At 39.5% G+C, this 22213-nt stretch overlaps 1 protein-coding gene across 1 annotated transcript in view; it reads right to left on the bottom strand.

Moving 5' to 3' along the window:
• Nucleotides 1–19884, bottom strand: part of lhpp (phospholysine phosphohistidine inorganic pyrophosphate phosphatase) — a 32146-nt gene extending 12262 nt beyond the window's left edge. Inside the window, exons 1-6 of the mRNA XM_074662503.1 lie at nucleotides 19741–19884; nucleotides 19305–19492; nucleotides 19024–19177; nucleotides 18876–18939; nucleotides 18691–18783; nucleotides 14939–15030 (exon numbers count right to left, since the gene is read on the bottom strand). Coding sequence (XP_074518604.1) covers nucleotides 14939–15030; nucleotides 18691–18783; nucleotides 18876–18939; nucleotides 19024–19177; nucleotides 19305–19492; nucleotides 19741–19871 — 722 coding nt within the window. The 5' untranslated portion in view covers nucleotides 19872–19884. The remainder of the gene's footprint in view (nucleotides 1–14938; nucleotides 15031–18690; nucleotides 18784–18875; nucleotides 18940–19023; nucleotides 19178–19304; nucleotides 19493–19740) is intronic.
• Nucleotides 19885–22213: the final 2329 nt, after the last annotated feature.

Below are 22213 nucleotides of genomic sequence, written 5' to 3'. Positions count from 1 at the left end.
GACTCTGCCAGAACCTTTATTAATTTAGCTGCCTCAAAATCCTACTTAAACTTTAAGTTTTTGAGGCATTATTTATTTTTTTGTGCAAAAGATCACTTCATTTTATCACTACAATGAGAAAAGGGAAGTTCTAAACTAGTGTGTGGTTTGTAAAGCTACTTTGTGGTCTTTGAGTATCTTTGGGTATTATTGCAGTATCTCCAAGAGGCCGGGACGGGGGGGGGGTTTCAGTATATGCTCACCCAACTCAAGCTAATTATCTTAGAGCGTGGTCACACCGGCCCTCCAAACCGTGCCGTGCTAAAGCAGGATTGCCCCCCCGCAGGGCTGTTCCCCAGCTGGAGAGTACGGCCGGTAGTCACACTGCCCCTGTATGAACCAGACTTTAGCAGGTATCACACACGCTCATGGCCTGCCTACGTCATCGTGAAGCATCTGTTTACATGAAGCACGATCTCATCAGAGTCAGCCCAATGAGACAGAGAGAGCACTGCTGCAACTTTTGGACTTATGCTAAGTTGTTTTCGCCCGGCACAGCCCTCTAACACCCCCGCTTTGTTTAAAAAGATTGCCACGAGATGCGCTCACGGCGATCATACGTAATGGATTGCACGTGCTGTCCGCGTGCTTGTGCTCGTGCATGAAGTAAACCGTGCCGAAGCCCACCTCTTCGAAGCGTGCCGAAGCACGGAAGCAAATCGTGCTTGAGCACGGCACAGTTGCGGTCACACTGGCCTTTCCAAACATGCTTTAGGGCTGAAGCATGCTTAGGCACGATTGGCCAGTGTGACAGCGTCCTTAGCTGCCACTTTTAGCCACCCCATTAAGAACCAAACATCTAAGTGAATATTGCGACTGTTTTAAAAGTTATTAATTATTTGTATTTAGTTCAGCAACCGTACTAAGTAAACTTTAGGCTAAATATATTTAGTCTGAATTGTTATTTTTTGCTAACTTTTGTAAGAGTCAAATGTGTCAAGTCACTTAAAAATGATATTAAGGCATCATTTTCTCTAAGCATCAGGCTGCATTGTGGGTAATGCAGGTGCCAGATTCATAGAGTAAAACTTTTGACATTTCTTGTTTTTCTGAGGTGTTTTGACCCTTTTCATATTGTTTATCCTGCGCCTCAGGCTGATTGTTATCTAGTACTCTTCAGGAGCCAAATCACATCAGTGATTAAAAAAAGAAATGATATAAACTTTTGAGATGTCATCAAAGAGTTTCAAACCGATTCACTTATCTGACTAAACTCTGATGAAACCAACTTCCTGAGTCGTTTTGCTGCTATTATCAGTGTCATGCTCAATATGCGAAGCTTCATGTGACCCAGATCGAACCACATCTTTTCATCAGAGTGTTTTTATTAGCCGTGCTGTCGCTGATGTCTTGCAGAGTCTTTGTTGTTTACATGTCTGTCTGTTTCTCACTGTGTAGGAGTGTTCTGTAACCCATATGGGACTGCTGAGTCATTTGTATCTGGTACAGAAAATGCAAACACACATGTGCTAACATGCAAACACATCCACACAAACCATGAGGAGGGAAAGTGGCTCCATCTGAAACCAGGCAAAAGCCCAAGTCCCCCCAGCCAAGCAGCCTGTCTTCTGGTAATTGCAAGAAGGATTGGACGCCCATTGAAGGAACTAAGGGCCTGTGTTCATGTATTTAAGAGGCAGTGCTATGTTTCAGCCTGCCATCTGTGGGCTTTAGCGCTCCCATTCTCTCCCACTCTCACTCCTTTTCTCTTTTTCACTCCCTCGCTCATTCTCTCTCAGGGTGGAAAAGTACCATCGAGGGGCTCAGCGGCCAAAGCCCGGCCTGTTCCTTTGTCTCGCCGTGGGAGTCTGGTCTCACTTTGAAAAAAGCTCAGGTTAATTATTAATATCTCATTGACTTATAACGCACAGCAGGCTTCAGAGGAGCCTGAGGGACAGAGGAAGCTTTCACTCTGGGGTGGTGAGGGACTGTCGGCCCGGCTCGGGCATCCAGCGGCGTATCAGGGCTTGTTTTAGACAAGAACAGCTCCACTAAAGGAGAAGTCTTTTATCTGCGTTTCTCATAAACTAAGCTTCCTCGTTAACTGAAAAACAGTCTGCATGAACAGAGGTCGGATAAAATGTTGTATGTATATCAGGCCAGTAGTTGGCAGCATACCTTTGTGATACGATACAGTACAACACAATACTGGAGAGGTCAGGATGGGACAGGATGGTTGTTATTAATGTGATTAAATAGGCTACAATACACTGCAGAGTCTCCTGGTCAGAGCCAGAAGATACGTCTGGATTCCTTCCCCAACATTTTATCAAAAACCCTGAAGATGTCCAGAGTGGAGCAACACTGAATATGTACAGGCAAGCATCCATAAGGTTAAGTGTCGCTCTGGGCCAAACCTGCCTAAATACCACATTACGTCACTTTCACAGTGTAGGTAACCTCGCCTAGTTCAGTAAAAGGGCAGATTCTTCCACCAAAGACCTGGAAATGGATCTCCAGGTATTAACTCAGCTGTACATTTTATTTACAGAAACTTGATGTGCTCTAATCATTAAATCCAGTTTTCTTAACCCTTTGATTACAATCCTGTGGGTGCTGACAGAAAATGACCTACTTTCTTAGTATGTTCTTCCCTTTACTCTCTGAATGTTTATGCTATTAGCTTAACTCCAACAGATTCTGAAAGCTGGGAACCACAGGTTTCCATGTTACATTAGTACAGTAGTTTTGCCATTGTCTGCCTTTTTATATATTCACTCAGTTGTTTTAAAACAGTATTAGTCATACTGAACATAGTGGAGGAAAAATGTTGAGGCAGTCTACGAGGAATGATCTCCGTCGATTTTTCTAATAATGGCGCGCTCTTTCTCTCTGAACTACCGCGACACATCCTCAGTTTGAGCGTGAGCTGCCTGAACTTTTCTGACTTGCAGCATCCCCCTATGATTCTGTCATCTTTCATCTTCTACTCATATCCATGCTGATTTCTCATCCAAAGAGCACACCGCTCTCACCCACACTAGTTAAGAAGCAGGATTTTGATTGACGAGCTCCACCAGATCTAGCCTCCCCCCCATTAAAAAAAAAATAATACACTTCTATAGACACAGTAAACAGTAAATTGAACTGATGTCTATAGACATTAATGGCGGCGAACACGGACATTTTAATATTGGTCAGTTGAAAAAAATGTGGATTTACAAACCTTCTCTTCTTCAAATATTCATTTGATTAGTCATGCACTATAGTTTTGTAATGTCCTAGAATTCAAATTCTTTATTTGGGAACTTTAAGCAGATATGAAATTGAAATGCGATTAATTTGATTAATTAATCACAAACCCTGTAATTAATTATATCTTTTTTTCAATTTCCTGACAACACTACTTTCAATACCTAGTGACTTCATCATAAATTGCTGTGTTTTTGCTTATTTTTTACTTTAATGTCTCATTATTTTTACTTTTATTTTTCTTATATTGTTGTACATTTGTTCTTATACATGCTAACTGAGATTCCTCTCTAAACGCAATCTGGACTCTGCCTTTGACTGGACAGACACTTCATAAGAAAAACACCGGCCATCACTGGACTTTATCAAGTTGTTACAGTAAAATTAAAGTCCAGGCAAACAAAACTTCTTGTGTTGTTGCATATTTGTTACAAATTTAATTTTTGTTATCTCAAAACTTTCTGACCTGTACATCTAGAGCGTTTATAAAGAGAAAGCTAGCTTTAAGTCAATTTTTTTTTTTATTTCACATATTTTAAAGCATCTAAAACATAAGAAATGACAAATTCTTGAGAGACTTTGAAAGTTGAATTCATCCCTAAAAAGGGGCAAAAGAATTAACACGAAAAACATCTTTTGAAGCAGGGCAAGAGTGGGGAGCAAAAAGAAAGAGGTGGGAAAGCGGTGACAGGCTGGACCCGAACCCAGGACGCCCGCGCGAGGAGGAAGCCAATGGAGAGGAACCCAGACCAGCAGGCCATCTGTGCTCTACAAAAGATATTTTCTGGTGAAAACTGTTAGTAAAAGCTTTAAAGGGTTATGGTCGATTTCCATTTCACTAATTCAGCCTTTCACAGCTCCTCTACTGTTGATTTATATGAGTCATGAGTCCTGAGAACTGTTTTTTCTGAATTGTTGTAAAAAGAGCAGCTTCTGTTGCTTGCATGTCTGCACAGAGCTGTTATTGATACATCAGGGGAAGTGTTTGGAGTGAGCATATAGAACAGACATGCAGATGGATCGCACTTGTGGTTTGACGAGTTTCTATGGACATTTCCTTGTAACTTTTTATGCCATGAGTCACCATCTGAATCTAATGCAGCTGTCCGATCCCGGCTCCAGTTTATTCCAGCTGTCATCCTCTGTAAGCACTGAGCTAGCAACCAAGCCTACAGGCGGTAAACGTTGGACTAGTTGGATATTCTATGAAAAGCAGAGAAATATAGATGTAAATGTTGGAGATGGAGAGACAAAGCAGCTCTGGGTCTCCAGCCAACAACAGAGTGCTGGCTGGATAAGGGGAGCAGAGCGATGGCTTGATTGTGTTTACATTCCCCACAGAGCTGCCGGTTCCAATCCGTGGGAATGGGAGAAAATGTAGCTTACACTAATTTAATCAGCGGTATTGTATGGAATTATGGTAAATGCTTCCATTAAGCTGAAGGCTGATGTTGTCTAACATAAGTAAGCATAATATATAAACAACAAAAACCCTCTCCAGGTGAGCATGCAGAAAGATCCAGCCCTCATGTGTTATCTGTTAAAAAGAAGACAAATCCAGGGATGGGAGCAGAAATCTTATGAGTTTTCCTGCGTTTCCAGGAAAATATCCTGTGGACTGACAGAGGAGAGGCTGCTCAGAGTTACAGGAATGGAATGGACAACTGTAACAAGGGCAAGTACACTTCAGCCTGCAAGGTATTTTTGTGCCACTATGGCAACAAAAATGAATGAACAGTCTCTCTGTGATGTTGCAGAAGCAAACAAACCTCAGTGACACGTTAAGAAAACACTGTAGCTGTCAAGATGATGAGCTTTTAAGCCCACAGCCTGTACAGAGGAGGGAGACATGAGATAACTTCTGTTGGTACAGAGCTAGCATGCTAATGGGGGTTAACAGGACAGGGCGTGGGACTGCTGTTGTTGGACTAGACTTTATAAAATGCATGAGTGCTTCTCTGCAGTGAAAAGAAAAACATTTGGAGAAGCAAAGACGAGACAAAAAGTTCACCTCATGACTAACCTGCTCGGACGTGACTGAATCTGTATCTACAAACGTGTGTGACATAAAGAGAGTCAAAGGTATGAAAAGAAGCTTCATAACCGTCTCTGTGATCCATACAAACAAGGCTTTGAAATATGGTAAGTGGTATAAGTTGCAGACAACACTCCCTGTCTGACGGGCACACACTTGAAACCATGTGTATTATCACTGCCTCTGACGCTATAGGACACCAGAGCAGCTCTGAAAGATAAGCTACGCTGAAATACAGTATGTGCCTGAGAGCCATCCCAGGGGCAGCTCATAAAGGCCAAACCCTCAGCCGCCCTTTCAGGGTTCAGTGTCACAGATCTGCAGAGGACAAAGCCCATCCATTAACCCAACACTGCTCAGCTGTGTTCAGTCTGATGTCTGTTTGACTCTGAAGAAAGGCGACCTGAGGAGGAGGGAAAGTAAAATCCAGTGAAAAGTCTCACTCTTGTTTTTCTATAGAGACTTTCACTCAGTCAGTCATTCAACCCGTGTATTTATCCAGGGTGGAGAATTGTTAACTGTCTTTTGCATAAGTGTCCTGAGTACACTGAACAATAAAAACAGACGTGTAACATGTTGCAAACGGTGTAAATGCAAACAAGATAAGAGAGTGAGGCTAAAACATGCAAAGCAGAAACTGGAACAGGGAGTTATAAAAGATACAAAACCACGATGAATAATCCTTTGGGAATACAGGGGGTTCAATGATATGTAATCTTTCTTTTCCCAGTGTCTAATAATTACAAAAATCAAGCTGAGCTGAGCTGATCTCAAAAGATCGACACCCAGATCTAGCTGAGTAATATGTGTGTGTGCAGTTTTCAGAGGCGTCCTTTGTAACTTGTGAAAACACAAGTTAAAGATTTATTACACTCATGCAAACCACTGTTACATCAAGCTGACAGCAAAGACATTTCCAGTATAAGACTGTGTTTGTGCAGGCTGATGAGCCATTTGCTTTTCTAATGAGCTGCACTTCCTCCTATATGCTGCACTGATAATGGCTGTATTTGCATGACTTCAAACAAAAGGGCCAGCAGAAATCTGGAAACCCCCATTCATCACAGGTCATGTGCTTATTTCCCCTGGTTATCTGAAGGCGGTTTATTGCAGTTCATTTTCACCCATGGATGTTAAGAAATTGTAATAAAAAATCTTTATTACCACTCGATTCAACGGGTTCATTTGTACACTGAAAATTCATTTTTTCCACATATTTTAAACAGCATCAAACCACATCCCTTCCATCACGCTGGACCCTGATACCTGCTCTGATGAGTCTGATTACAGGTGTAGCAGTTACAGGGATAGCTATGAATATTTGCACAAGACCATCTGGTGAGAACGGTGTGTTCTTACTGCTGTTATTCAGTGCATGAGTGCATACATCTGTGTGTTTTGCATGAGCATAACACTGTCTTTGATAAGCTGTGTACTTAGGTGTAGTTTATACTGCATTTAACTCTGTTTACTCCTGTCATAAAAAGTACAGGTGACATAACGAAAGGGGAAGCAGGCTGAAGGAGTCTGGAGTTCCTTAAAAGTAGTTTGACCCATGGTTGGTGTACACGAAGCCTCAACACAACCTTTTTCCTTCTTGCTAGGTTGACTGAAAGTTAGCATCTCCATAATGGGGACTGCTGTCATTAGGCTTCAAAACTCCTTTTTAAAACCAATGGGTGACATCATTGAGACTACATCCATTTACTTATACAGTTTATGGTGTAAGCAGTGCTTGACATTAACACCGGCCAAATGCCGGTGGATTTCAGCAGTGGCTGGTAACACCGCCACTCCCACTGGCCACTTTGGCGGGTTGAATTTTATCTCAAACATGGAGCAGAGAGACAAGCAAAAAGATGATTCTGATGATAAAAGCTCTGAGGAAGTTTAATTTACCTCTCCATTGTCATTCTCATAAAAAAAGAAATGATTTTCTGATTACAATCGTTAATAAATATTTTAGCAGACAGTCTCTCTTGCTGAGTTTTTATCAGTTCAATTAATCCCCTTTACCATTTTATTATAAGCAATAACAAACTACTATTTTAATTACTATGTCTTAATAGACTGCATATTTTCATATGAAAGGAGCACAATGTTACACACAACTTTATCAGAGCTGAATACCTGATTAAGGACCTGTGGATTTTAACATTGGTGTAGTCTTGTTTTGAGTGTGCATAGGGGTCATTTACATTTAAAGAGATTGTAAATCTTTTTTTAAGTAAACTTTAGTATGTCATCATCGGCTTTAATCATATTGAACAAAATTATCCAACAACAACTTGTGGCCAGTGAAAATACTGAGTGGCTAGTAACTCAGAGATACCACTAGCCACAGTGGCGGGTGAGCAAAAAAGTTAATGTCAAGCCCTTGGTGTAAGTAATAAAACCTAGAAACATCTTGCTGGTGCTGAATGTTGCCATATTTTGATGTAAGTTTATGTTTCTGACAGTTGCAGCTAGGGATGCCCTGATCCCGACTGATGGAAATCATGGGGCAGTGCCAAGCAGGGTAGTGACAACAGTTCAAGCCAGACCAGCAAGACACAATGAAAAAGAATACTGCGGCCAATGGACAGATTGTGTCTATGATGTTTGTTTATACAAACCTGGCAGAGATCAGTCAGGGACTGAGCCTTAGTTGGTCAGAAAGAGGGACGTTTGTTTGAGCACTCTCTAATGAACTCATTGTTTAGCATCCATCCCAACATAAAGGAGGTTTAGGAATATGTGATGGCTAAAATGTTCAAAATATGTGCATCTATTTTCATACATAAAGGGATCATAAATGGGCTTTAAGCCACATGAGCTTGCATCTATACATCTCTACATTGTAATTCAAAGGCCAAAAACGTCCCTGATGTTCGATTTGGCTGCAGAGAAGTGGCACGAACCAGGGTGGTTTCAGCAAACCGTTCATCATCAGGGACTAGTTCTCTCTGGGTATATTTAATCTGGTTTGGCCTTCTTGCAAAACAGTTTCCCAACACTCACATTAGCAGCCAGACGCTGGCCTCAGAGGGAGGTTTACTATGTAAACTATTCTGAAGATGCTTGCTGCTGTGTGAAAATGTCTGTTGTGCTCTCTCTGCCAGATTCAAGCGGGAATCCAGTGAGGGCTTCCTCTAACTCACTGGCAGTTATTCAAAATACCCGTCGATGCTGATCTGACTCCCAACACATCACTACACCAGTTTCTCCTCGGTAGACTTACAAATGCCAACGCTGATGGTGTGAATTTGAATCAAAAGCCTGGAATCCAACTCATTTGATTATCACAGATACACAGAGACAGACTGCATGTCTACACCAAAGGGTGCAGAGGCTAATTGTGCTGGCTAGCAGTAGCTATTAAACTGGGTTACAAATAGTGCATGAAGCAACGGCATGATGTGAACCTGCTTTAATGGAGCTGCAAAGCTCCACAGCTCTGCCCTGGAGCAGTTTCTCCAAGATGAGATAACAGGAACAAGAACACAGGACCAGATGAGGAAACAAACTGCATGTTCTCGAAAAACCCAACATATAAGAGGGAGCAAAGGGAAAACTTAACCATAACTCCCTGCTCTGCCAGTATCAGAAAAGTTGAAACGTAAAATGAAGAAGCACAGTTCCCAGCTGTAAATTGAGCTAAGCTAAACTTTAAAGTTGAAGATTACTTGATTAAAAAAGGAGATACTCAGCAGCTCCAAAGGTACATATTTGGGTGGTGGTGACCCAACCTGAGCTCTAAGGAATGTGAGGTTTTAGGTGGCCTGAAACTCAAAACAAAGGCTAGGTAAACTTTGTAATGACTACAGATTCTGCTGTAAAATGTAGCATCTGTGAGTAAATAACCAAATTTTGGAAGTGGAATTTAGCTGTTGACAAGAAAACAGTTTGATAAGAGGTGGAACACAGTCATGCAGTCTTAAAATCCAGCCATCCAACAGTGGTTAATTAACGTCTTGGATATTTACTCTCAACTCACAATAATTCTCACTTCGTAAAATGCCAGTTGCACAGTTAAAATGTCAATGCGTTTAAATTAAAACCCTACTTTTATTGCTAACAAGGGTCATACTCTGGAAAGTTGCTCCCAAAGGCAACGTCGCTATCACACGATAGCTAATCGGTTCTATGCTCGAGTTCTCTGTGACGGCTAATTTTAAAAAAAGAGGTCAACAGTTTGTGTCACTGTTGTGTTCTCTATGAGCTCTACTGCCCCCTAGAGGTTAAAGGTATACTTGAGAAATCATAAGATTCTGTAAGTTTCCATACTTCACCAAAAGAATGATCAGAAACCAAAACTAGGGAATCTGTTTCTCAGGATAAAGAAAACAAAGCTTCTGTGTTTTGTTTATCTTGGTTCTGATTTGCAGCAGTTTGGGATATTTTGGACAAAATAAAGAATTTTAGCCCTAAAAGTAGATTTTCAGTCTTTATGTTTGGGTTAAAGTTGAATACAGAGAGCAGCTCCAGAGCGAGAAAGCCGAGCAGTGGTTAGACAAGAGTGCAGAGTTAGCAAATTGTTCCCATGCTGATCAGCAGTCAGATATCCATACTAACAGTCCAATTCCAAACCACTTTTTGCGCATAGGCCCCCATTAAACCTGCTCTATATTAAGAGCAAAGGGTTCTCTTGCTCCCTAAGGGGAGTGTGTGAACTCAGGCTCATTATTTCAGAACAAGGGAAAGTTTAAGCAGAGCACTACTCTGCTACAATTACCCCTGTAAGTGTTACACCTATAGTCCCCAACAACTTTTTCTAGCAGACGCAAAAACACAGTTTAGCTTGGCTCCAGGTCTTGTGGAGCCCTCAAAATCACATAATAAGCCGATTTTAGAGTGCATAAAAAACAAGCAGCTATATGTGAAACCACCAAGACTTACATTCATTTATTTAAAGCGCCTGTGAGAAGGAGTGGATCTGTGATTAAACTGGGCAAAGTTAGCAATGATGCTTCTTCATATATTTACCATGGATTCATATCATATGATACTGTTTTATTAAAGAGAACAATAAAAAAAACTACAAAGGAGATGACTGGCAGATCTAAAACAGGCTTTAAGTGTTTCAGGTCTTGTGGATTCTCTTCTGAGTAACAGTAAGTCAAAATCTTTCAGAATAAGCTGATATGATTGGATTTCTCTGTGATTTGTATCTTTTTCCCTTCCTGTCTTGTCACCAGGCCTGGGCTGTGTTTTCCACAAACCGGAGGCCTGCTCAGCATCTGGTTGACTTGGAAACAGCTGTGTTTTTAGAGACCTGACTAACGGTTTGTAGCTGCTCCCAGCGAGCCCGGGGTTCACGGGGCCTGTTTTGCTGAAAAATGTTGAATCTCACGTCTGCCTCGCTCTTTCATAGCTGCATGGAAACGCAGTTCCTGTCACAGCTTTTCTTCCTGGGAATGTATAAACTATAACAGGTCTACGAGGTGGAGCATCAGGGACGTCAAGCCAGAGAGTTACAGCCAAGGGGCGCCATAAACTCTAACAATTTAACGCCTCTTTCTAGTGTTTCTTTGTGGCTAACATCCAAAATCAGAAATGTCTTTTATAGTCCCTCTCACACAGAAAGAGAATGCATGTGTAAGCCAAAGAGAGGAATGCAGAACTTGGCCAAAAGTTAGTGGACACCTAACTGCCGTGCTGGTGTGAGCTGACTGGACATCCCATCCTATAACTCAGGGGTCTGCAACCTGTGGCTCTGGAGCCTCATGCAGGTCTTTGACTCCTTTGCAGTGGCTCCTTGTAGCTTTAAAAATATTATTAAAATAAAGGGCTTTTAACATTTTAATAACGACACAGACACTAAGTAAAATCAGAATATAAAATTTGGACTAAAAATTCATCATCTCTTGAAACAAAGCTTTAATTTTTTTGTGATTTTTTGTAGTTTTTTATTTTTATTTTTTTTTTAAATTATTATTATTATTATTATTTTTTTTTTTTTTTTTTGGGGGGGGGGGTTCAATTTTTGACATTTTTGCAAATTAAGAAAAAGAATTCCACATTTTTTAAAGATTTTGCTAATTTTTTAATTTTTTATATAAAACCCTCTTTTTTGCAATTTGAGAAAGTTTTTACAATTTTTGGAACTCAAGCAAAATTTTGAAATTGCATTATTTAGTTTTTTTTTTGCAAATTCATGACATTTCATCAATTTCTTTGAAATTTTGCACATTTTTTAAATTCATTTTTTATTTTGCAAATTTTTGATCTTTTTTTTCAATTACCAAATTTTGCAAAATTTATAAAATCTATGACACTACAAATTTCTTTTTTTTCTTTAATTTGCAAATTTATTAAAAAATAAATTAAATAAATTAAGTAATGAAAATAAAAAACTAGGAAATCACATGTAAAAATTTATAAACACTAAAACTTCTCGTTTAGATAATTATTCACCTGATTATACACTTTTTTTTGTCTTAATGTGAAGATAAGGTAGATTTTGCGGCTCCCGAATGACTTTCATCCAGGTGAGCTGAGGCAAAACGGCTCTTTTGAAAGCAAAGGTTGCAGACCCCTGCTATAACTGGAGGATGAGCATTTCCTGAGGTTAGGCACCAAAGTAAGACATGACAGCCTGGCTCTGAACACATGCTCCAAATCCTCCAGAAGGTGTGTAGTGGGGTTAAGGTCATGGCTGCAAGCCAGCTGATCGAGTTCATCCACAGCATCATCCCATTACCACAGAGTGGGACAACCACAGCTGAAGTGAAACACTTGTTGCCCACTTCATCCTCTGTGATGTGGTTTAAAGTTTTAGCAGGAAGAGCTGAAACGAGCCAAATAAACCTCCTCCAGGCGGTGGAGAATACACAGACGGTCTCTACACTCAGCTCTGAGTCATCGCATACTATCTGCTCAGGAACTCATTTACCAGCACAGAGTGTACATGTAACACACATCCACATACATGCCAGTGACATATGCAAACCCTCACACACATGGGAGTGGAAACACAAGCCCACACGCTTGTGTCACACAGACAGGAATAACCATGCTCTGACTGAAGACAGCTTCCACACTGGGTGACTGTGCTCTTAGTGCGGGATTAGAGCCGACTGATGCTCAAGCAGATTACTCAGCGTGGTCACATGACCCCAGACCTGCATGCCAGTTTGAGGCATTGGAGCAGGTCGTCCGGCATGGTGCTCTCTGCACTAATCTTTGGGTTAGAGCCAAACAGAGTTTAAGGAATATAAGGGAGGAGGTTTGAGGTCTTCAGCAGCAGGGGGTAGAAGTTTGATGTCGGGTGAATCTTCTCTCCTTTGTCTCCATTTTACATGTGCTCTGATGTGATGCCATCCAATACGTCACTACATGTGCTTTAACAGATGAAAAGTGCTGTAAACATAAAGTTGAGTGTTGAATAAATTATTTCCATAAATATCTCTAAGTAAACAAATAAACTTCAGAGTTGAGGTCATATTACACACACAGAAAGATACATTGTGAGTTTAAACAGTCTAATGTAAATCACCTTTATCATTTCACGAGTTGCTATATCTGTGTTTTCTAGTCCTCCAAGTTTTCCTCTTTCCTTAAAGTCTTAAGATACACATATATCTTCTCAAATATTCAGCCATATGTTTCTGTAATTACGCCGTGTGAAGGGCGCCTCAGTAATCTGCAGACTTGGGATCGTAAATCTTTGGTGACTACGACCGTGTGGGAGAGAAAAAGTCAGAGAAGAAGTCAACATGTGGAGTGAATAAAGTTATTTTCAGAGGATTCTCAATCAAATAAACAAATCTGGAGGAGCTGGAGGACAGGGAGACGGAGTGTTGAGGAGGAAACTTTGGTTCACAATACTGGAGTTAGGGCGCCCTCTATTGACAAGTGAGGGAACAGATTTTTTTATACTGATGTGAAAACGTCAAAGTTTGTTTTTTTTATCTTAAAAAGAGACTCTCTTTAAAGATAAGTTTAATTTGAATAGGTTTGATAAATGTATTTCATATTTTAGGAAAATATTGTTGGATTGTGTAGGATTTTTTTAAAGTATTTTTTTAGGGGGGGTTTTATGCCTTTTATTAAGAGAGGATAGGACAGTGGGCAGAGCAGGAAACATGGCAAGAGTGGCTGGATTCAAACTCTAAGGATCTACAACCTTAATATCAAAGGAGCCACTTTGCCTCACCTGGATTCAAGCCATTCTGGAGCCACAAAATCTACTTAACCTTCACCATAGAGACAAAACAGTGTATAAAATTCTATAGTTAAAATACCATGCTTATTTTACACTCCCAAGAATAAAAATGAATTAAAAAAATAAATAAAAAAATTAAAAATCTTGCACTTAATGTCAGCACCTGCTGCCAATTAACTTGAAGCACTATTGTCACACTAGCTAGGTTTTCCTTTTGTCTGAAGTCTTGTTGTATGTCACTTTGGACAAAGGCGTCTGCTAAATGACACTGTAGATCTGTAGAACTGTAGATCTAATCAAAAAGTTTTCTGCACTTTATTTAGTGTGGGATTCATAGAGGAGAAGATTCATGGTTTATTTTGCACATTACTGTTCATACAATGCCTGTTTTTCTGCAGTGCTTTTCTTCCTTTCTCTGATTTTGTCTAAGATATTTAATGATAATTATATGACACATCAACAAGGCTTGAAACTAAATCAATCAGTCAGTATTCTGCTGTGACTGTAATAGTAACATAAAGATATGTTATTCGTATCAATTCATGTCATTACATCTTAACATGCAGACCTGGCCTACAGGAAAGAACTGTTTATATATTGACAGTATCCTTTGTCATATTGGTTGTACTACAGAGTGATTTATTGCTTGAGTTTAGTGAATAATGCTGAAGATAAATGTCCCCCAAAAAATCGAATGCTAAATTGCAATCGCAATATTGGTAAAAAAAAAAAAAATTGCAATTAGATTATTTTCCAAAATTGTTCAGCCCTAACAAGTATTGATAATGTCACCCGACTCATCATTTTTTTGTTGTTTGCTAATTTCTTGCCACATATCAAGCATGTTTATTTAAGTTAACAGTTAAATGAATCCATCCACACAGACAAAAAATCTCTATATTTTCCAGATTTGTCTTTTTGTTGATTTAGTTATCTTACCAAGGGTGTAAAACTTCAGGTGGCAGGCTTCATTGGCAGATGTGATGCGTAATCAACAAAATGTCAAATCATGATTTCATTTAGTGTCAGTGTCATTAATCATTAATACCCTGTGTAAGAAAAATAAAAAGTCTTTATTTCAGTAATACGTTTTTGAAACTGCAAGGAACCGATGCAAATAAGTCAAAGAGCCACATGAGGCTCCAGAGCCACAGGTTGAAGACCCCTGATCTAGCTTAAACCCACACCCCAATTTTGTTCCAAATGTTCATTTTAAAAAGTTTGAGCTACTGCTCTCTGAAGCATAAAGAAATGATCATTCATCCATTTATTAGTGTTTTATAGGCAGCATTAGCTTTCATACATCCTAAACAAGACACAGATCTACATTATAAAATTTGTTATGTGCTCTTGTGTGAAGGATTCATGGTCTAGATCGAGATCAACCCTGACAGTGAAGGCACAGACTGTGAAAGTTACATAAGGGTTAAGCAGCAGGGCACACACAGGCACGGTTAAAGAGAAGCTCAGGTTTGGCAGACGGTGCAGCTGAACCAATGGTTTACTCCTTTAAAGACGCCACTAACCTGTACTTTCCGGTCCTGACTTGTACGCCTCGCATTCCACAGTGCTGGGCGCCACCTACATCGTTCACCAGATCATCGCCGATCATCAGCACCTGTGAACGCAGAAGACGAGTGATGGACTCGTAGAGTGCAAGCTGAGAATATTACGGAGAATATTACGGTGGCCCTGAGAGCTGCAGCTTAAGAAAACACATGCAAAAACACAAAACACACGCAAATTGAGAAAACATCTTCATCAATTTGACAGCATGTGCGCAGCATTTCGAAAATGCACAACACATTAGAAAAAGTGTCAATGTGTTGACAAATTGATGAAGTGTTTTCTCAGTTTGCTTGTAATTTGTCTTTTTGCATGTGTTATCTTAAGTTGCAGCGCTGTGAGCTCTCAGGGCAACTGTAGAATATGCAATCTTTCAGCAACATGAGCTGGAACAACAGAGATTTTTCAGGGGGTTGAGGCTCCAACATAAAAGTGATAATGGCACAACTGCACGCCAAACTACCTTGTGACTTTACCACATCTACCTCTCAATAATGTTACATCATAAATAACACGCCATGTTTGAACGGTTTGTTCCTTTGAGAAACCACAAACTTGATGTGTCCATAACAGTCAATCATTGTGTATTTTTTTGGTTAAGTCACATTAACAATTAAAAAACTCTAAACTTAAGGATTGTTTTTGGATAACTTTCTATAAAAGTGTTTTATTAGAATTATTATAAGTCACAATCACCTAAAAAGGAAAGAAAACAGCTTTGTTTTGAGATCATCTGTGCCGGAATAAGACCTTGAATGGCTTGAAATAAGTTTAAAAAGCTGCCAATGTGACAAAATTAAATGATTTTTCACATTTTTTTATTTATGAGTTAAGTTTATTTTTAAAAAAATTGCCAAAACAGTAATGTTTTCTTGAGGCACATGAAGTAATTTCTGGAATTGATTCATCTTTCCTCATTTTTTCAGGATTATGTAACGCCCCTGTATGGGCATTATGCCACGGTTTCCTCACCCCGCATTAAAAAGACTCACAAACTTAGCCACACCTGGATCTAGCAGGTTCAGTTAACACCACAAAAATGTCAAACCAGCACTGACATCAGACACGTATTATGTAAGTGAGTGCCCAGGTGGTGGAGCTCTGTCAATGTTTCTCAAAGCAGCAGCCAAAACCTAACCTAACCTAAAAATGACATTAACAGCCAGTGAAACACATTAGGAGGGCACGCCTGTCTGTGCACACTGCAACATGAGCTGAAGAGTCTGAACTAGGATGAATTTCTCCTCCATGGTTCCACAAGGACACTCATAACCAAGCTTCAGATAGTGCTAACTGTTCTTTCAGCTCACGACCTCAGCATCAACAGCTTCTCTTTAGTGCCTGTTACTAAAACTGAATTCACAGCACTGACTTTTCACATGATTTCTGAATAATGCCCTGATTTAAAAGCTGCTGACAGGGAAGAGATATTTTGGTAGAGCTGCACTGAACAGTTTGGATCTTCTGATAAATACTTCTGAGGAAATCAAGTTTCGGTAAAACCAGGCTTTCTCAGAATGAGAAAGAAATGATACTTCAGTTTCATTCTGATTATTTAGTGACTCAGGGTTAGGAGTTTCTCTTTTTGCACTACCATCTCTGCACCAAAGCCTGGCTAAATAACTGCAGGCTTTAGGAAGACAAAAACTGCATCTTTTAACAAATTCAAAGTCACATTCAAGGAAAAGAAATCCAGGGGAATTTGCAAAGCTTTAACTTAAATGAACCCAGCTCAAGTGCAAATGGCCAACTCCAAAAATAGAAAAGCTTGGACAGACTGATAGAGCCCCATCTTTCCTGACAGGACACATAGAGATCAGCTGAGACCAGGGGAGAGTCATTAAACACATGTTCAGACACCTGCTAAAGGGAAAAAAAGACACAGGAGGGTGCGTCTATGCTCTGCGCTGTGATTGGTTAGGGCATGGAGACTCGATCAAGTGTCAGAGCGGCCTGTGCCAACTCCTGGAGGTTGAATGTATTCATCAAAAGGTGAAAGAAGTTGTGTCCAAGTACATCTTTAAAGTGAATGAGCAGAGAGAAAAGTTTATTTTCAACTTTTTCAGTTTAAGTGTAGCAATGTTTCTCAAACAGACAAAAAAATGCAATCTTTTTGTGAACGGATAGAAGTGTATTTCTTGGTTCGACAAATTTTGTTTTATTTATTTATTTATTGATTTTATAATTTGGAGACATAATGATGTGCTGTGGAAAGTTTTGTGGCTTATTTCACATCTTTTTTACAGGCTAAAATTTTTGTGCATTGGCTATTAATGAATCTAACAATAAATTAAAGCTCCTGTGACAACTTTTCCACTGGTGATGAATCAAACTGAAATTAAAACTGTTGCCTCATTTTGACCTAAAAAAGCCAACAATGCTGTCATGAGAAAAGTGATTACTTTTATAGTTATCTTTAATAATCCAATGCTAATGTGGTAGGGTAGGTGTCAGGGGAACACAAGAATGCTGACAAAACTGCCTTTAATGCTGTACTTTGCAAAATATTTGAAATTATGATACATTTAGACATCAAGATGACAATCCTTTGTTAAAAAAAACAACTAACAGTTTTGTCCGTGGGAGGCACCAAAAACAAGTATAAACTGAAGGTTTCTTAAAGGAGCTTTAAAGGGTGAAAGTAATGGTTCCTACCCCTTTACAACAAATTTTCAATTTATTGGGGAAACATGAAATGTGGCCTAAAAGTGTGTTTTGGTGCAACTCTGTATGTATCATAGACTGTATAAAACATGGACGTAGTCTCGCCGACGTCACCCGTCTGTTACTGAAACGGAAAATGAAGCACATCGGCTATAGCGGCCATATTGGTAGAGGCAAGGGCTTTGCCTACAGCCATAGGGCGCTGGCCGTCACGTGACCCTCAGCTGTGCCTCTATTGGAGGAGCTCACGATCTTAATATCCTCTGAATGGCCAAGTTAGAAAAAAATTAACCCCCTGTACAGTGGGAGCCGGTAGTAAAATTAGCGACTCGGACAGGAGACGTTTTTTGAACCAGGCTGTAAATAGGTTGTTTTCTGCTTTGAAAACACCTTTTTTTTGGCTTGGTGTGTATGTGACTTCCGCTACTTCCGGAGCCAGCCTCAAGGGGACACTCGAGAAACAGCAGATTTTAGCACTTCCACATTGTCTCATATTCTTAGACCGGAGGTTGCTGCTTGGTATGTATGTAGTGTACAGTTTTACCACATTGATAGGAGAGTAACAAGACAATCAACACATTGTGTTAATCATACAACTTTTTTCCCTTATTCTTTTTATTATTTCCTCTTTATTTTTAAACTTTCAAACTTCAAAGTGTCATTATTTTCCACTTCTCTTTTCAACTTGATTCCTCCTGTTCGTGCTCTCCATTGCACAACATTTTGCATCATTTAATCAATTTCATTTCTTGGCAATGCAAAACTGTAGATGCTGACGGCTACATATTTGTCTTTCGGTATTACGTGACTAAAACTGTAACCTTGTGAATGGTGGGACAGGGTAAAGAGCAAGCCCTTTTTTTCAAAGGCTTCCACCTCTGTTAGAGCAACTCTGCAACTCCCTGGCTTGCTGCCCACTGCAGTCCAAGGTTGAAAGGATTGGCAACATGGATGAATTCCCACAAAGTTAAGCTTAATGTTTCTCTTTTGGGTTGAGATCAAGGTCTGTATCATTGCACAACAAGTATTTCACTCCCTTGTTACCCACCTCATGAGGTTGTAGCCCCATGTCATTGAGGACACTCTGGAAGAACATTGGGGAAGGCTTCCCGATCACTTCAGCCTTTAGATCACAAGCATACTGAAGGGGAAAAAAAGGGATAAATGTTATTACAATCCACTGAACTGCTGATATTGATAGATATATATTACAAATTGTTCATCCTACTGTACCTCTAGAGCTGCCATGTAAACACCAACATCAAGTTTCAGACCATCTGTCTCCTTGTAGTATCTCCTGTGACGACCAGATTATATGTTTAATGGATATGATGAGAAAGATGCATAAAACACTAAATACTACTGATTCATACTCTCTTACCCTTGACCTAGAGAGAACAGAGTTGGCTTCTCCAGACCCATAAGGACTCTGAATGCATCATTAAGGTTCTCATAGGTGAACTTTTCAGCTGCGTCTCCAATTACTACACAGTTTGGGTTGTTTCTGTCAACAGTGTCAAACTCAGGGAGAAGTGCTGCAGAGGAGAAAACACAATATGTTAGGTTGTTCATTAAATGGATGCAGTAGCAATTAAGTGTAACACTATAGATGAGGAATAATGAGCAAGCCTGCCTGGTGTATCTATTAAACTAGAGCATTACCATCATAAACCAGCAGGTGGGGCCGTAATCCTCTCTCCTTCAGGACAGCCACGGCAGCAGGTGCAGGAGAGAAGACCTCGGGCACAGAGATGTCAAAGCCCAGTCTTCCCAGTTTGGCAACAAACTTGTCTCTGCTGGCCTGCGTCTCATTGGTGCAGAAGCGAAGCTGCAGGTCAGATGTTTTGAGCCTTTAAACGGAGAGAAGGAGGGGTCATGTTTTGAATGGAGCAGACAGTGCATTTGCAATGGAGTGACAGAGAGTTGTCTGACACTATTCACATTAACAACTACGCCATAAGTAGTCTGTCCATAGTCTTCTAAAGATACCAATACAGATACTCACAGTGCACGTGCACTTTTCTTGTTTAGCTTACTGGACATGCATGAGCTAAATTCTAACGCTATGATAGAAACTACTCGTTAAATATTCACTCACTTTCTCACAGCTTCTGCCGAGCCACTAATAACGACACCGTCACCTTCCCCGCTGTCGTATAAAACGCCACACATGTCCAAAATGACACCTTTCAAACTCTTTGCACAGTCTGGCCACTTCATGTCAGCCATGGCGAGAGTTCAGTCACTGTGCGCATGCGCGTAATGTTAACCCGTTTAATCCCATTTTCCCCCCAATGAAAATAAGTGTGGTGCGTTCATCAGAGCTCCTTATTACAAAGTATGTATGATTTCCCCTCATATTTTCAAATTTTTACTATTATTATTATTATTATTATTATTATTATTATTATTATTATTATTATTATTACTACTACTATTATTATTATTATTATTATTATTATTATTGCTGTGAATGCAGTAATGCATTCACAGCATATGTTCTTCTGTGTCAAAAAAATTTCTTCTTCTTCTTCTTCTTCTTCTTCTTCCGCCCGCTTTTTTGGACCGCTAAAACTTCTGCAAACTTCAACCGATTTTCACAGTTCAAACTTCAAAACGTGTGTTTCAGTGGGGACAAGGGGGCTATGACTCTTCAGAAACTTTTCACAAACACTCTCCGAGATATTCAACGTTTTACGAGATTTTGGTCCCATAGAGATGAATGCGGAATTTTCTAAATTTTCTCCCCTCAGGACATTTTTTCAGCCTTCTTCAAACCCTCCTCATTCAGTCATAAATTCAGCTACTAACTCCATTCAAACTTCAAAATATTCAGCTATCTTTTGGCTTCATTCAGTGGGTTTCAAATGTTTCCTAGCATTCATAGTTTCTTCACAATGAACCTTCAAAGGTCATGATGCATTTCAGCTCTTCAAGCCATTTAACATTGGTGTGTATTGGACGGAATGTTTCAGCTCAGAGTGGGAGATTCAAACGACAGAGCAGGGAGAGGGGGAAACAAGACCTGGGAAACTTCTGGGTAAACTGCTCTCTTGGCCACATTTTTTGAGCTATCAACACAAATAAGCCCTCAACATGTAAGTAGTCTTGTCCTGCCTCTGACAAAGTGGTTTTTAAAGCAAAAGGATGGAGCACTTTTTCACAAAATGGCCAACTGTCGGGCAAAGTCAGCTCCGGCACCCATGCACCCCAATGTTAATTCCTGAGGGGTTTTCTCAGAGATCAGTCAAATTTCCCTCATCTATCTATCGCTGTCATGGGCCTATTTCTGCATCTTTAGACATGAAATTAACACAGACAGCTTCCTCAGGGTCTCAGGATTCCTACGGTGTGATCATTTTTCTTATCGGCCCTTTGGTTTTGTCACAGTTGCAGGCAGTTTGACACCCTGATTTCAGTGGAAATGTGTTGGGAATCAACAGACTCCACCAGCTCTCTGATGGCAGTTGGTAAACAATGATCACCATGGCAACATCTGGCCTCAGATGAGCCTCAGCTAAAAGGCTTACATGATTAAAAACTCACACACAGGACACACATAATTTCATTTTAACAGCGTTTCAGAGATGAGACTTGCATTTTCCCTCAGTCAGGTCATTATTTCCATGACTGTTCTTTAAAATTTAATTCATTGCTTCAAATTTTGAAAAGATGCAGCCATTTCAACTTTAAATTCATTTATCCATTTAACTGATTCATCCATTAATTTCCTTTCATCCAAGAGTTCATGGCAGGTTAATTTAGCATTCTGCATTAGCAGTTGAGTGCCAGCTTTTCATGAATTATTTCAACCATTTTCAGACATAAATTCAGTCATTCACGTTTAGCATTCTGCTTTTGCAGTTGAGCACAAGCTTTTCAAGACTTAATTCAAATGATTTCAGACATAACTTTTGCCATTCTTGTTCAGAATTTTGCTTTAGCAGTTCAGCGCAAGCATTTTAAGACTTCATTCAGCCATTTTCAGACAAACCTTCAGTCATTAATGTTCAGCATTCTGCATTAGCAGTTGAGCGCAAGCTTTTCAAGACTTTTTCAACCATTTTCAGACATATCTTCAGTCATTCAGGTTCAGCTTTCGTTGCATTAGCAGTTCAGCTCAAGCTGCTTCAGCATTCTGCATTCACAGCGCAATTTCTTCAGAAATTGCTTTTCTAGTTATTATTGTTGTTGTTATTATTATTAATAATGATAATAATATAAATATTAATATTAATATCAATATTATTATTATTATTATCCTGAATTTCCCCTCGGGGATAAATAAAGTATTTTTTATTCTATTCTATTCTATTCTATTCTATTCTATTCTATTCTATTCTATTATTATTATTATTATTATTGTTATTATTATTATATTGAACATAAACGTAAAATTTTTACAACTTAAATAAGATACACGATGTAAACAATTAAAGTGATTCCAATTGTTCAAAAAATAAACAAACAAACAAACAAACAAACAAACAAAAAGAAAGAAAGACAGAAAAAAAAGAAAGAAAGAAAGAAAGAAAGAAAGAAAGAAAGAAAGAAAGAAAGAAAGGAAGGAA

The sequence above is a fragment of the Halichoeres trimaculatus genome, unplaced genomic scaffold, assembly GCF_033239565.1.
Source record: "Halichoeres trimaculatus isolate MK-OKI-2021-1 unplaced genomic scaffold, fHalTri1.1 fHalTri1_scaffold_23, whole genome shotgun sequence".
NCBI classification, from domain to species: domain Eukaryota; kingdom Metazoa; phylum Chordata; class Actinopteri; order Labriformes; family Labridae; genus Halichoeres; species Halichoeres trimaculatus.
The sequence above is the reverse complement of the archived record's forward strand: the minus strand, read 5'-3'. Positions and strand labels throughout refer to the sequence as shown.